This window comes from Neocloeon triangulifer, unplaced genomic scaffold (assembly GCF_031216515.1).
Source record: "Neocloeon triangulifer isolate White Clay Creek 2 clone unplaced genomic scaffold, ASM3121651v1 ptg000001l, whole genome shotgun sequence".
NCBI classification, from domain to species: Eukaryota; Metazoa; Arthropoda; class Insecta; order Ephemeroptera; family Baetidae; genus Neocloeon; species Neocloeon triangulifer.
In genome coordinates this window covers 2,245,694-2,259,215 of record NW_026775544.1, presented here as the reverse complement: position 1 = coordinate 2,259,215, position 13,522 = coordinate 2,245,694, and the positions used below count along the sequence as shown (strand labels likewise).

At 37.6% G+C, this 13,522-nt stretch overlaps 2 protein-coding genes across 5 annotated transcripts in view; one reads left to right on the top strand and one right to left on the bottom strand.

Moving 5' to 3' along the window:
- The first annotated feature begins 270 nt into the window (after nucleotides 1-270).
- LOC132193661 (arylsulfatase B-like) lies at nucleotides 271-5,966 on the top strand. Its single transcript, XM_059614480.1, has 11 exons — nucleotides 271-497; nucleotides 1,989-2,148; nucleotides 3,105-3,331; nucleotides 3,705-3,957; nucleotides 4,444-4,601; nucleotides 4,655-4,733; nucleotides 4,792-4,851; nucleotides 4,972-5,160; nucleotides 5,221-5,414; nucleotides 5,466-5,621; nucleotides 5,678-5,966. Exons 1-11 carry the CDS (start codon nucleotides 399-401, stop codon nucleotides 5,864-5,866), a joined length of 1,764 nt encoding a protein of 587 aa, XP_059470463.1. The 5' UTR covers nucleotides 271-398; the 3' UTR covers nucleotides 5,867-5,966.
- Nucleotides 5,967-5,996: 30 nt separating this feature from the next.
- LOC132193646 (POU domain protein 2-like) overlaps nucleotides 5,997-13,522 on the bottom strand; it is a 55,900-nt gene continuing 48,374 nt past the window's right edge. For 3 of the 4 annotated variants that reach the window (XM_059614438.1, XM_059614447.1, XM_059614466.1), the window contains 7 exons: nucleotides 11,841-11,992; nucleotides 10,420-10,602; nucleotides 9,678-9,938; nucleotides 9,516-9,596; nucleotides 8,880-9,261; nucleotides 8,094-8,466; nucleotides 5,997-7,985 (listed from right to left, as the gene is read on the bottom strand). In XM_059614438.1, the coding sequence (XP_059470421.1) occupies nucleotides 7,715-7,985; nucleotides 8,094-8,466; nucleotides 8,880-9,261; nucleotides 9,516-9,596; nucleotides 9,678-9,938; nucleotides 10,420-10,602; nucleotides 11,841-11,992 (1,703 nt within the window). In that variant the 3' untranslated portion in view covers nucleotides 5,997-7,714. The remainder of the gene's footprint in view (nucleotides 7,986-8,093; nucleotides 8,467-8,879; nucleotides 9,262-9,515; nucleotides 9,597-9,677; nucleotides 9,939-10,419; nucleotides 10,603-11,840; nucleotides 11,993-13,522) is intronic. The other variant, XM_059614456.1, reaches the window with a different exon arrangement.

Below are 13,522 nucleotides of genomic sequence, written 5' to 3'. Positions count from 1 at the left end.
AATGAAAATACACTTTTAGCAATATCACGTGCACTTGAATTTATCAGAGAAGCAGGCCGGGGAGCTAATTTGGCTCCACGCAAACAAAATTGAGCGGCATGCAGTGTAATTTTGTTATCAGTGTCCTATATTTATTTGAATTTGAAAATTCAGGTCGGTTGTAAAAAATACGCAATTGAAACGTCTTTTTTGTGAATTGCTTAATCGCCTGTCAACGAACCCCTGATAACGGGTCGGGTTTTACAATTTAAGCTGCGGTATTTGAGTTTTGGCGGAGACAGGCGTTGGAAAAGGAAGCGGATTCCCTCCTTTCGCAGCAGCCTTGGCCGCACCAACTCCACTCACTCCGAAAACGCCGGCGTCCCTTTTGCAGACACAACGCTCGCAGCCAACAGACCATGCGGACCTTGGTGGTTGTGCTGGTGATCCTCGCGGACTTTTTGGTCTTCGGTTCACCAAGAAAGCCCCACATTGTGTTTATTTTGGTCGATGACATGGTAAGTTACAATAATTCAAACACATATTTATCTCTCATAGGCAATTTATAGGCAAGTAAATTAAAAAGTATTTTATAGATTTAATAAAATGAAATTTAATAATTTTTTTTTCATACTTATTGTCAATTTATTAATTTAACAGTTGCCGAATTTATATTTAATATATGGCTCAACTTTAGCATATAGTTTAAATAAGTCTTAAGAAAAGTAGTTTCACTTAAATAATTTACTGAAATTTATTTTAATACATTTTATGGAATGAAGTACAATTTCAGCTTATTTTTCTGTCTTTGCTATATTTGCAATTAATTCATTTCTTTTTTTTTAATACCAACAAGTTCCCAAAATCATTTTTACTAGTATATAATTCTTGGTAAAAATAATCCCGAATTTTGGGCTGCAAGCAGTAATATGTTAATAATTAGGAAATTTAGACCCCTATATAATTAATTTTGTTTATCTGCTTCTTTTCAAAAATTATATAATGTCACTGACTCCTATGATAGTGGCAACCTGGTGGTAACTGACCATTCTTAACAACATCCGGTGGTATGTGTGGTTTGGGGTGTTATTTTTGTATGCTTATGTTTTGAGAAAAACAGTGAACATGTCAATGTTTGTGGGGTCACGGGTTCAAAGTTAAATTTTAAATAATAATGCTTTCCGTTATTTATGTTAATTAATTAACAATAAATATATGTTTAAGCAGAACAAAAAAGTAAGAAATCTTGAATAAATTTCTTTGATTCTTGGATCCTCAAAGAGAAAAACCTTTGGATAGTGTAATTAAAATATAAAAATTTCCGCTATGATGTAGTTTAATATATTTTGGTAATAATAATAAATTTGGACAAAAATCCTGATAAGTGATAACACTATTTTTTATTTATATTTTTTTAATAAGACCTTTATGTTAACACCTCAAGACTTTGTCTTGATAGTTTATGCTCTTCATCAAATAATCCCCTAAAATTAGTGTGAAAAAAGTAATTTTTTTAGAAATGCAAAGTCATGTGTTGAATTTTGGCCAATTCCAAGCTTTTTCAGCTCTAATGTTTTTGTAGCCAGTGTTTTGTCAACTGCTGTATGAAAGTGCATCATTTTACTAGAGATAAAAGACGCCGATTTCATTAACGGGCACTCACATTGGCCATCAATTATTACAAATACGACCATTTTTAGAACGGCCTTCCCACCAATAGAAAGAAGTTTCATCAATGTCATGAATTATATAAAAATTGAGCTAATTCTTTAGGTCAATAAAAAAACCTGATAAAGCAGCGCGACCACTTTTAACTCATAAAGTTTGGGCGACCAGTTATGCTGGAAAACGACCGAAACAAATCAGAGTACAACTTGCATAAATTCCAAGCAAATATGCTAATGGAAAATACATTAAATATATATTCTACCTGATATTTCAATTTTTGTTATTAACAGAAAAGCCACTAAATAATTTTAGCTGTAAAAACTCCTTTGTGATGTTGTCAGGGATGGAATGACGTTGGTTTCACGGGCAACTCGGACCTGCAGACGCCCAACATTGACACGCTGGCCTACAATGGCAGGGTCCTGCGTCAGCAGTATGCGCAGCCGACCTGCACGCCTTCTAGGTCGGCACTCCTCACAGGAAAATACCCCATTAGAACAGGTAATGTTTTCTAATTTATTTGCCATTGAAATGCAATCGAGTAGAACTTTTAAAAATATTCCAAGGCAATATCCGTTTATGAATTGCCTAGATTATTATTAAAGCTCAGTCCGTAATCAGCGTTTCGTGATTCAAGCAGCACGAAACCGTTTGCTCAACAAATAATGTAAACTTGACATTCTCCTTTGAAAGGAAGTGAAGACATAATTATTACAAAATAGTGTCTGTACTGCTAGAAAATTTAATTGTATCAAATCGTATCAGTTGGAAATTAAAGATTAAAAAATAATACACTTAAAAAAGTTTTCCTCACGGTGGATTCCATTAAAAATGTAATTGTCTAATTGAAGGTCTAAAATAGGCGAGGTCAATCCATAATATTAACAATAATAAAGTAATAAATAATATTAATTTGAAAATAAGACAAATGCGATAGCTTAAGTTTGATGAACTGTTACTTCATACAATCAAAGATCACTAACTAGTTTGCACGTGTTTTACTGCACGTTTCCTACTTTATATAATTCTACGTTAACAAGTTGCTATTCTATGATCGCGTCGGTTAATAAATAATCTCGTCTAACAGGCTCGTTGAGAGCTGACAATGAGTCTGGCACTGCTGTCTGGAAATTTATTCAGGTTAATATCCGCGTATGTAAATGCTTTTAAAACCTTCAATGCGATGTTTGTAACGGACTTTTTATTATATATTACTGCCGATCAGTTTAATCGAGTTTAGGAATTAAATAAGTGTGTTTTTTTTCTACTACCAAACAATTACTACTATACAAATTTTTTTTTTTTTAAATGAGAAAAAGTCATGAGAGGGGCGAATCGTGATAAATGTTGAACCAGGCTTTTGTTAATTGATGAAGTTGTTTTCATTATTATTTCGCTTTTGTTTACTCCATTGCTTGCTTAGTCTTATTTTATTAATCATGTTTTTAATTATAAAGGAATGCAAGGGTACCCTCTTGGGCCAGATGAACCTCGGGCACTTCCTCTGGACCACAAAGTCCTGCCAGAATATTTGAAGGATCTCGGATACAGGACTCATCTGCTCGGAAAGTGGCACCTCGGCTACCATGACTGGAAGTTCACCCCTTTGGCTCGGGGCTTTGACTCACACTTTGGCTACATGAACGGATTTGTCGGCTACTATGACCATCGCATGAATGCCAGGGTATGAATGAAAAAAATCTCATTATATCTCTTTATGTCCTAAAAATTAAAAAATTTGTTGCAAAAGTCCCAGGTCAAGTCAAACAAGCCTTTTTAGAAACTTTTCTTTTTTTGTTTTATAGAAAAAATAAATATTTTTTGTTTAAATTTTGTTGTATTGTTACACTCATAAAGAGATAGACATCACTAATTTTCTAATACCATTTTAATTCTTTAATAGTATTTATTTCTGATCTGAGTGATTATGTTAATTATTTTTAATAAAGATGAAATTAATATATTAATTGAAAAAAAAAAATGATTTGTTTAAAAAGAGAAAAGTCTTTGTTCTTCTTGTCTACATAAACCTTAACGAATATTATATTCAATCCCAGAATATGAGCGGTCACGACTTTTGGAGAGGCACAGAGCAAATGCTGCACCTCCAAGGTCAATACGTAACCGATTTGCTGACGGAAGAAGCAGAGCGTCTAATCGAAGGTGCTGCTAAAGACGAGAAACCAATGTTCATGCTTCTGTCGCACTTGGCCGTGCACTCGGGCAACGAAGGCACCGACCACGAGTACCACGAAGAGGATATCAAGCGGTTTTCTTATATTCCCGACGAAAATAGAAGAAAGTACGCAGGTATAAGAAACAAAATAAGCAAAATTTTCTTTAATTTAGAACGATTTGTTTATTGTTGAAAAAAAATCTTCAGCATTTATTTGCTGAAAAAATTAAAACACTAATATTATTAAAATGTATTAATTTTTTCCATTAATTTAACAACCATTCCAAAGTTTCCCCCTCCCCAAATTAATACAATTAACGAATTAAAACATTTCACTTTTAAGCTAAATTATCATTCCAAATCCATTTTATAAAAAAATGTAGCTGAAAAAAACTATAAAAAAATCAATTAATATTATCAAAAATTTAAAAATTGTTTTAGTGTAATGATTGTGTTGTTTTGTTAATTGTTAATCTAAGCAAAATATAAAAAATATATGTAAGAAATATCGGGAAATAAATTTATAAAATAACAATTTTTGGCAATGGAATTCCTTAGTTTTGAATCTAATCTTAACCAATTAAAAATTTATAATATCTGCATGAAATTTCTTCCCTCAGCCATGGTTTGGAGCTTGGACAAGTCGGTTGGCAGAGTAGTGAAGGCCCTAGCCAAGAACAATTTGCTCGAGGACACGCTGATTGCGTTTATGAGTGACAACGGAGCGCAAACAAGGGGCCTGTATGCCAACGACGGGTCTAATTTCCCATTGCGAGGAGTGAGTTTGAGAAAATTAATTGAAAAACGGCATAACAAAAATCATTTATTCAGCTGAAGTTTACTATGTATGAGGGTGGTATTCGATCTGTTGGAGCTATTTGGCATTCTGGTATGCACGGACAGCAATTTGGTAATTTTAAATTTTATTTTGGTAATTTTTTAAAATTGAGTTTTCCTCTTAAAATTAGGACCTTTGTCATCATTATTCCACGTGACTGACTGGTTGCCTACCTTATATGCTGCGGCAGGTAAGCATTTTTATTATTAATTTGCAATAATTCAACTTATTTATCTCATGTTTCCAAAAAGAAACATTATGAACATCATGAACTTTATTTTTTTAAATTTATTTATTAACTTTGTAACAGGTGGAAATTTGACTGATTTGAGTGGACTTGATGGAAAAACTCAGTGGGAAGTCATCAATGATGAAGTAAACAGCGTTGAAAACTCAATTGCAAATTCAGAGTATCAAGTGAGGAAAGAGATTTTGTTGAACATCGACGAAAGACTTGGCCTCTCTGGAATCAGATATAAAAACTGGAAATACCTCAATGGTAACAATTATCTTAAAAAATTTTGAATACAGAACAAAAATTTTATAAATATTATAACAGGCAGTTATGTCAACGGCGCTTACGACAGCCACATGGGTGATTACAGAAACGATTTTTACTCCTACAGTTTAGAAAATTTGGCAAAATCTGAGGTTGCAAAAGACTTTGAACAAAAATTCCCAGCGATACGGCCCATTGACAAAAACCACATTGCCAAAGTGCGCGGAGAAAATACGATTAAATGCAGCCAAGGGGTAAAAACCAAGACAATTTAAATAACATTTATCTTAAATTTGAAACTTCAGGAATCAACAACGCCCTGCAACCTTGGGGAAGGGCCGTGCCTTTTTGACCTAAACGCCGATCCTTGTGAACAGAACAACCTGATTGCTCAAGAACCTGAAATAGTTCAATTCATGCTTGCCAAACTGGACACGTACAGCTCTCAACTCACGCCACAGGTGAAAATTTTGAATAATTATAAATAATTAATATTTATTAATCTTAAATTGTGAAGCTGAACACGAAAGGTGATCCTGAAGCAAACCCTAAACTGCACAACAACTCGTGGGTTCCGTGGAGAGGAGGTTCCTTGTGCAACGGAAACAGATGCTTCATATCCTCAGCAAATTCTCTCTTTGCTTCATCAAAGCAATGTCTTGTTGGAGCAGTAGGTGGATTTCTAGGAAGTAGATTGCTCACTTAAGTAAAATTAATTAATGTCATTTAGAAGAATTGTATATATTTTTCAATATTAATCATTTTTTACAAAAATGTCTCATCTTTAATTATTTTGGATGATTGGATTGATTGGAAATAAAACAAGAAAGTTAATATTTCATTTATATTTTACTATTTAACAATAAAATCAGTTTTAAACAAAAATACAAAAATTAGTACTGTTGTGGTCGGTACGCACAGGGCAGCAGCTTTCAGCGCTTACGCCACGGAACGCACACCGCGTCCCTGTTTCCCCTCAACAACGGTTTGCATTGGAATGAATGGAGCATCAGAGAGATTATCTTTTCTGACTGCGTCACTTGGAAATAAATATCATCAACACCGATTTTTATAAAACATTCATTTGGATCGATCGGACTCTATATGTTGGAAAAGTGTGTGTGTGTGTGTTTCACTATTTACATGAAAATTGAGGTAGATAATATATAATTAAAAACATTTATCTTTTCCTCACTATAACATACAACTTCTATTCACTTTAGTTTTTACCCATAGCAAATGTGTATGCTCGTTATAATTATACAGAGTGCCCAGATATGATTTTTGTAATTGCAGCTCTTCCATTTTGGAAACGCGTACATCGTGTTTTTACTCTTCAATTTTATTGTACAAGGAAGCATTATTATTTCATCTTTCCCAGATTTTTATTAAAAATACAGTGACAAGATCTATTCAAAATCAGACAAACAAGTAGTCGGATAATCACAAAATGTGAAAACATCGGAATGTCACCAATGGACATTGAGAATGACCGTCTGACCCTTTTTGTTCAACTTTTGATATGGGTCAAATACACCGAGTAGATTTTGATAATTATGCGTTTATTTTTAATACAGTTTCTTCTTTTTACAAGGTATACATCATCCCGCCTCCACAAAGAGACGGCGACTTTTTATTCGGAATAGGAACTCAACTGCTGATGCTTAATGATATACATTTTAATTTTTTGTTAATTATTTACGGACCTTGCTTCTCGTATTTGAAAAATCAGTTGGTTAGAAAGTGACAGGGCCGCAGAAAGGCCTTTCAAATAGGAGTTGGAGGTCCAAAAGCGCACTCGACAACAAAAACACTTTGTCTTTCTTGATCACTTCTTGAGATCCTTCATGATATTATTTGGTGAGAAAGAGAGAGTTTACTCTTTTTAAATCTGACTCATCTTTGGGTCCGCTATTTTTTTTGGAAACACGCACTACACATTCTTTAATAATTTAACTGCAACAACATTCATCTTAACAAAACATTAAAACGAGAGCGAGATAGAGAGTGGAGAATGTGCCGAGGAATGCAAAGATTATTACACTATATGATTATCGCTTAGGGTGGTTGATTGGAGAACGCAATGCTCTACGCAGAATTATTACATATTTTGTGGGACGGGGAGTAATATTGAAACAGTCTTGGTGTTAATTAATCAATAAAAATAATTAAACTCTACGGAGATGTACTAGGGAGAATAATCGAGCTGCAAATGTAATACATAATAAGTAAAGTGTCCATGTTCGGAGGCTTTCCTTCGGTGCCTCTAGTGAGAAACATTCAACTGTTTTTTTTATGAGCCTCTAAAAGTGTCCCTTAATACAAAACATCATGTTTTCATACAAGTCCACTTTTCAGTATGTACACTGACGCACTGGTTAATTGTCTAGTTTTTGAGTTCACGGAATATTCGGAGAAGCATTGCTTTGGTATTTCTTTCTTTTTTGCTGCATCTCTACTTGCTGGGCGCTTGGCTGAACAGCAGGGTGCCTTTGGGGATGCGTGGAATGTAGCCGCAGGACCACGAGGAAGTCGTGGGCGCGACCGCCCTGTCTCAGTCACTCGAAAGGGCCGAGGGTGGCGCCGAGTGCGGGGTGGGGGGACTGTTGGGGTTGCCGAACACCGAGTGGCTCACCAGAGACAGCGGCGAGTGCATTCCGTGGTGGGACATGCGCGGCGAGGAAGGCCGGCCCAGGGAGGAGGCCAGGGAGGCGGCCGCGGCCGCCAGCATGCTGGCCGTGTGGCCGCCGTTGTTGCCAGGGCCGCACAGGGGAGGGCTGATCATTCCGGAGGCCGGCGGGTTTATTCTCTTCTCCTTCTGGCGTCTGAAATTTTTGAATCTGAATTTAGACTCCAGTAACGTTTTCTTGGTTCAAACAAAATTAAAATTATAAAATTAACACACAAAAATTCGGTTTCGGAGTGAAACTCACCTGTTGCAGAACCACACGCGCACCACCTCCTTCTCCATGCACAGGCTGTCGGCCAGCATGGTGATTTCCTCCGAGGTGGGTTTTGGGTTTTGCATGAACGCCTTTTCCAGCGCTATCCGGACGCTGGTTTCGATAGACGTCCGCTTCTTCCGGCGCCTACCGATGGCCTCGGGCGTGGTCAGAGGGTTGGTTAGAGAGTTCGGGTTGGCCAGCGAGCTGTCCGCGTCTTCCAGCCACTTTTGCAGCAGCGGTTTCAGCTTGCACATGTTCTTGAACGATAAGTTGAGAGCCTCAAAGCGCGAGATTGTCGTCTGGGAGAAATCGTTGCCGTACAACTTGCCCATGGCCAAGCCTACGTCACCCTGGGTGAACCCTGTGAACAAATGCAAAATGTCCGATTAGAGATGATTACAGAAAAAAATTAATAAAATCCATTTGTTTAATGATTAAAAAAAAATGTTTTGTTCGTGTTTGCCTGTATTTTAAAAACCAAGGATCCCAAGGCATTAAAACTAAATCCATATATCCTTTTTAATTATAAATACAACATTATAAATTAAATAATACAATTTTTTTTAAATAATGATTTTAGAAAACCTTGATTTCTCCTTAATAAAGATCAAATTGATTTATCAGTTAATCAAAGTGATCTTTTACTCTTTATAAAAAAAATTAATATTTGCTATTACAAAATGTAAATAAATTGATATAAAACCGCTCATTGAAATCTCCTTCTCATTTGCATACATGAATAATAATGAAAAATTTGCATAATTCACAACATACCTAATTTGATCCTGCGCTGCTTGAACGTTTTGGCAAACTGCTCAAGTTCCTCCAAGTCGGTGGTTTCTTCCACTCCGTCCATCATGGAGCCGCCTCCGGCTTGGAGGGTTGCGGCCGCCTTGGTGGCCGCCTGCAGGGCAGAGGCCACGGTGGGCACATGAGTGTGGGCAGGGCTGCCACCTGCTGCGGCCAACTGTTGCTGCGGAGAGGCGGTGGCCGCCTGCGGAAGATGCGGAGGGGCCGTCGAGCCCCTGGACCCAGAGATTGGCTGGGGGGTGCTGCCCTGTTGGGGTTGCTGGGGGGAGCGGTGCGCGTGGTGCATCTGCTGCTGCTTCTGAAGCTGCTGCAGTTGCTGAGCTGCCTGGGCGACGGCTTGTTGAACCTGATGAGAAAATAAATTAAGTAAAAAAATGATAGGAAAAAATTAAATCGCAAAATTTTAAATTTGCTCAGACAGGAGAGAACATTAGAAGTTTAGAATGAAAAATTAAATTAGTCCAGTCAAATAAGAAATACAGAAAGGAAATTCTCTTGAATAAAAGGCAGTAAAAAGTAAAAGAATATTAGAAAAATTAGATTATTTATAAAAAATTCTAAATAAAAAGCTGCAAATTAATCCACCCTTCAATTTTATACCTGCATGGCTTTTGCATGATTCTGATTGCGATGTGGGTGAATAGGTTGAGGACTAGAGAAGCCCTGATGAGGTACCAAGCCCTAGAGGACAGAAAAGCAGGATAGAACCATCACCAAAGAAGAGCACCTCACACCACTTTACAAAGTTGTAAACTTGCTTACCTGATTTTGCAGGAAGAACTGAGCTTGGGCCGGAGACCCTGTGGCGGCCGCGCCAGGTTGGAAAAGGACAAACTGCTGCAGCTGTTGCTGGAGGGTGTGGTGCTGCTGGGTGAGCGCCTGTTGAAGGGCCTGGAGCTGCTCGGGGCCCTGCAGTCCCATCGCTGCGGCCGCCGCCGCACTGCCTCCTGTCTGGATGCCGGCTGAGAGGGCGGCAAGGTGGTTTTGGAGGAGCAACTGGCCGGGGGCGCCAAGACTCATAAGCTGCGCGAGATTTCAAATTAAAAATTTTTGATGACAGATCAAATTGATAATAAAATAAAATTATTAACGATTTAAATAATACCTTTTTTAGATAGGATAGGAAGTTACCCATTTTTTTAATGAGTTAAAATGAGCCATATGTACTAATGAAGCTTAATCATAAAATTACTATTCCAAATTCGCTCACGTAAACCATTAATATTTTCATCAGACTTATTTGTACCATATTACTCTCAGTACAATTTTTAATGTATTAAATTGTTCATAAATATAAAAAATATTTTAGTATTATTTATATCCTTGTGGTATATATAGAATATATAAACATTTATGATTTTTAAGTAGATTTTAAAAATTAAATTTAATAGTATATTTTAATAAAATTTAAAAACATCATTTAATAATATAAAATTTAAATTAACAAATGTTAGATTAAAATGATAAATAATAATATTAATAAGATTTAATTAAACTTGCATACCTGATTTAAAGAAAGCTGCCCAGCTTGGATGGCCGCCAGAGCAGCTTGAAGGTTCCTCTCGCTCTGGTTCTGCAGGTTGCGTTCGGCCGCTGCAGTCTGGCTGAGTGGCGAACTGGCTCCGTGGCTGGCGGGCGAGACTGGGGAGCCGTTGGTGGTCGAGTTGCGGTGCGACGAATCCGTCACCTGCAACAAACGAGCCGAATTTGTGAGAAATAAGTTGAAGCAGTTCGGACCCCATCTCTCGATCGAGAGGTAAAAAGGGTCGCGTTTGCTTCGGTGAACTTTCCGGAGATATTTACGAGTTCGGGTGAATATCATGAATACGAAAAAAACGGCGGGGACAAAAAGGAAGGTGGCGCTCGAGGAGGGCAGGTACTGACCACTCAATCATGCATTCAAACAGAAAGAGAGAGGGAACTTAAGAAAACTAAACGTATATGTAGAGAGGAGGAATTTTGCGCATAGCAAATGGGCAAAGGGGACGACGGCGCGGTCAAGTTGCAAAGCGACTCCCAGGAGAGCCGCCGGCCGAGACCAAAATCCACTCTCCATTCATGATCAAACTAACATGCACGGCCGCAAATTTAAAATGCAACATTCATACATATATATTGGGAGGGCCGGCGGAGCAAACGAACAAGTCGAGCGCACAAAAGAACTGGGACAAATACTTTTTTCAGAAGAGCAACTTTGTGTTTTATTTAAACTTTGCGGCCGCCACTATGTTAATAGGGGTGAAGTCAAGGGATGCAGGCCAGGAGGACAGAAGAACTCTGGTAAATAATTCACCTTCTGATCAGGTTCAATTGCTTTTATTTCAACCTGGATTATAAGTTCTGAATGTATTCTTAATTAAAAATTAAAATTATTCACTTTCTGTGCAGAAGACTTTGAGATAACAAAGATTTCTTTTCAAATTACACTGACAATATAATCAGATACCATTTAATTTAAAATTTATCGGTTTAAAAGAAAAACAAAACTTCTAAGTAAAATTACTTTTTTGTTATTAATTAAAATATTGGATTAAAACTTTTTATTTATAAATTAATTTAAAATAACTTTAAATATTAAAAATATAAATTTTAGCAAGCATTTATAAAATAAAAATCCAGGTATAGATTTATATTAAAGTGTTAAAATAAAATTGAATGGTAACACTTGAGGTGGATTTCATAAAGATTGAAACCGGGCGAACCTCGTTGCAAAGAAAAAATGAAAAAATAAAGGACAACTGACCCCAAAGGCGACCTGCGGTCTGCTGGTACTTTAAAACCTAGGATTTCTTGTGTCCTGACTAAAACTAAGTGGGAGGAATCAATAAAAAATAAAAATAAAATGGGATTTTTTAATTTTAATAAACAAAAATTGCAGAAATTAATTAAGCAAAAGAGTCAGTCATTTGTTAAAATAAAATTTACCAAATTTAAAGCGCCTCCGCGATCAGAGTCCATCGAGTCCTCATTTAGGACAAGGGCACCTTCGGGCGCTTTGTCGCTGCTGGCGGATCCTCTGCTGTGGCTTCGCACTTCGTCCTCATCATCTTCACTGCAGTGACCTCCGTTCATCCGACCTGCAACAAAAGCATACAAAAGTTGAATACATCTGTAAATTTTTCTGGGTCACGTCGATCAAAATTCTCAATATCCTCACGAAAAAGCAACTGGTTTTGAGTGAAAGTTTTTCGTTAAAAAAAAAGTGTGACACCCTCTTCCTGTTCTCACTCGTCTCAAGGAGGGTGCGCGAGTGAAAACAGGCGTTTGAAAATATTAAACGCACTTGAAGCTAATTTACATGCACACTGACATTTTTACTGGTCGGGCTGGGGGAAGCGCACCCCTGCTCGGGGGCAGTGTTTCTTTAAGCCATTATCGGAGGATAAAGGTCGCCGACGATGGGGTGCGCGTGGGTGAGTTTTTTAACTTGGGGGGAGAGAGAGAAAGAGGCAAGCAGATGTTTGCAATATCGCAGGCAGGCCCTTGATTGAGACGTGCGAGGGAAAATCAGGGGACGCGCAGAAGACAATGATGAGATTACGACGGATAAGGAGCAAAACAATCCAAGAAAATAAATGTCCCTCTCCGAGAAAGCGGATTTGCATTTGATCCGCCAACAAGAATGGTGACAGACGAGCTTGTTGATAGATTTAGGCAATTTTTACAATTCAACTGTAGTCATACTGTGTTATTTTATTTTACTTTTTACTTGCATTTGTCAAAATATGTTTTGTTTATTCCTGGATTATTTTTAGAAGTTATTATTGAAGTATTATAATTTCTTTCCTTCTGTTGAATTTAAAAAAAAATCAACTCGCTAAAAAAAGACTTTTTCAACTTGTTTGTTGGTGTAATGAATGGCGAAAAAAATGAACTAATCCTTCCATTAATTTTTTTGTACCAACCCGCCATTTCATTCAATTGAATGTTGGAATGAATGGCTGCGGTTCTATGGGAACGGATCCGCCTTCCGCACAAATGAAAATAAAATTGTCCATTTCAATTAACGTTAAACAGCCATCGTCAATTACGAAACCATAAATTAGTTGGCTGCGTGTCACTCGATTATTACCCAATATAAATGCTAATGTTGTCTGTGGGAATATAAAAAAAATGAAGAATTATTGCCCGACTTTCATGCTGGGTGTTTGTGTATTTTTCTTCATTGTGTGTCACACGAGCGATTATCAAGTTATACACATTCAAGTGCAGGCGCATTATTCACTCAGCCAGCCCCATATTTAAAATCCGCCCCCTCGTGCGCTGTATAAAAAAATAAAACGGGACGATGGTGATAGGGGACACTTCGCATCTTCTCTCCCGACCGAATTTTTCCATTTCGCTGCAGCGGAATGGAAGTAATTCGAGGCCGGAGAAGCTTATTTGGGTATGCAAAGCGCAGAGGAATTCTCGATGCGGGAAGAGAATAAGGAAAACGTTTACCAGAGGGAGCCAATGAGCCGGGTGATTGATGCATCAGAATCAGGGTTTCGGAGCGGTGAATTTCAAAACGCTCCTGCGCTCCTTGGAGCGAACGCTCCTCAGCGGAAACGCTCCTGCGCTCCTAGGAGCGAACGCTCCTCAGCACAAACGCTCCTGCGCTCCAA

What these genes read in the sequence shown, in the direction of transcription:
- LOC132193661 (XM_059614480.1), top strand. Translation starts at nt 399, where the DNA reads ATGCGGACCTTGGTGGTTGTGCTGGTGATCCTCGCGGACTTTTTGGTC. An exon ending in TTATTTTGGTCGATGACATG is followed by an intron (nt 498 to 1,988) that starts GTAAGTTACAAT and finishes TGATGTTGTCAG; the next exon opens with GGATGGAATGACGTTGGTTT. An exon ending in AAACTGGAAATACCTCAATG is followed by an intron (nt 5,161 to 5,220) that starts GTAACAATTATC and finishes ATATTATAACAG; the next exon opens with GCAGTTATGTCAACGGCGCT.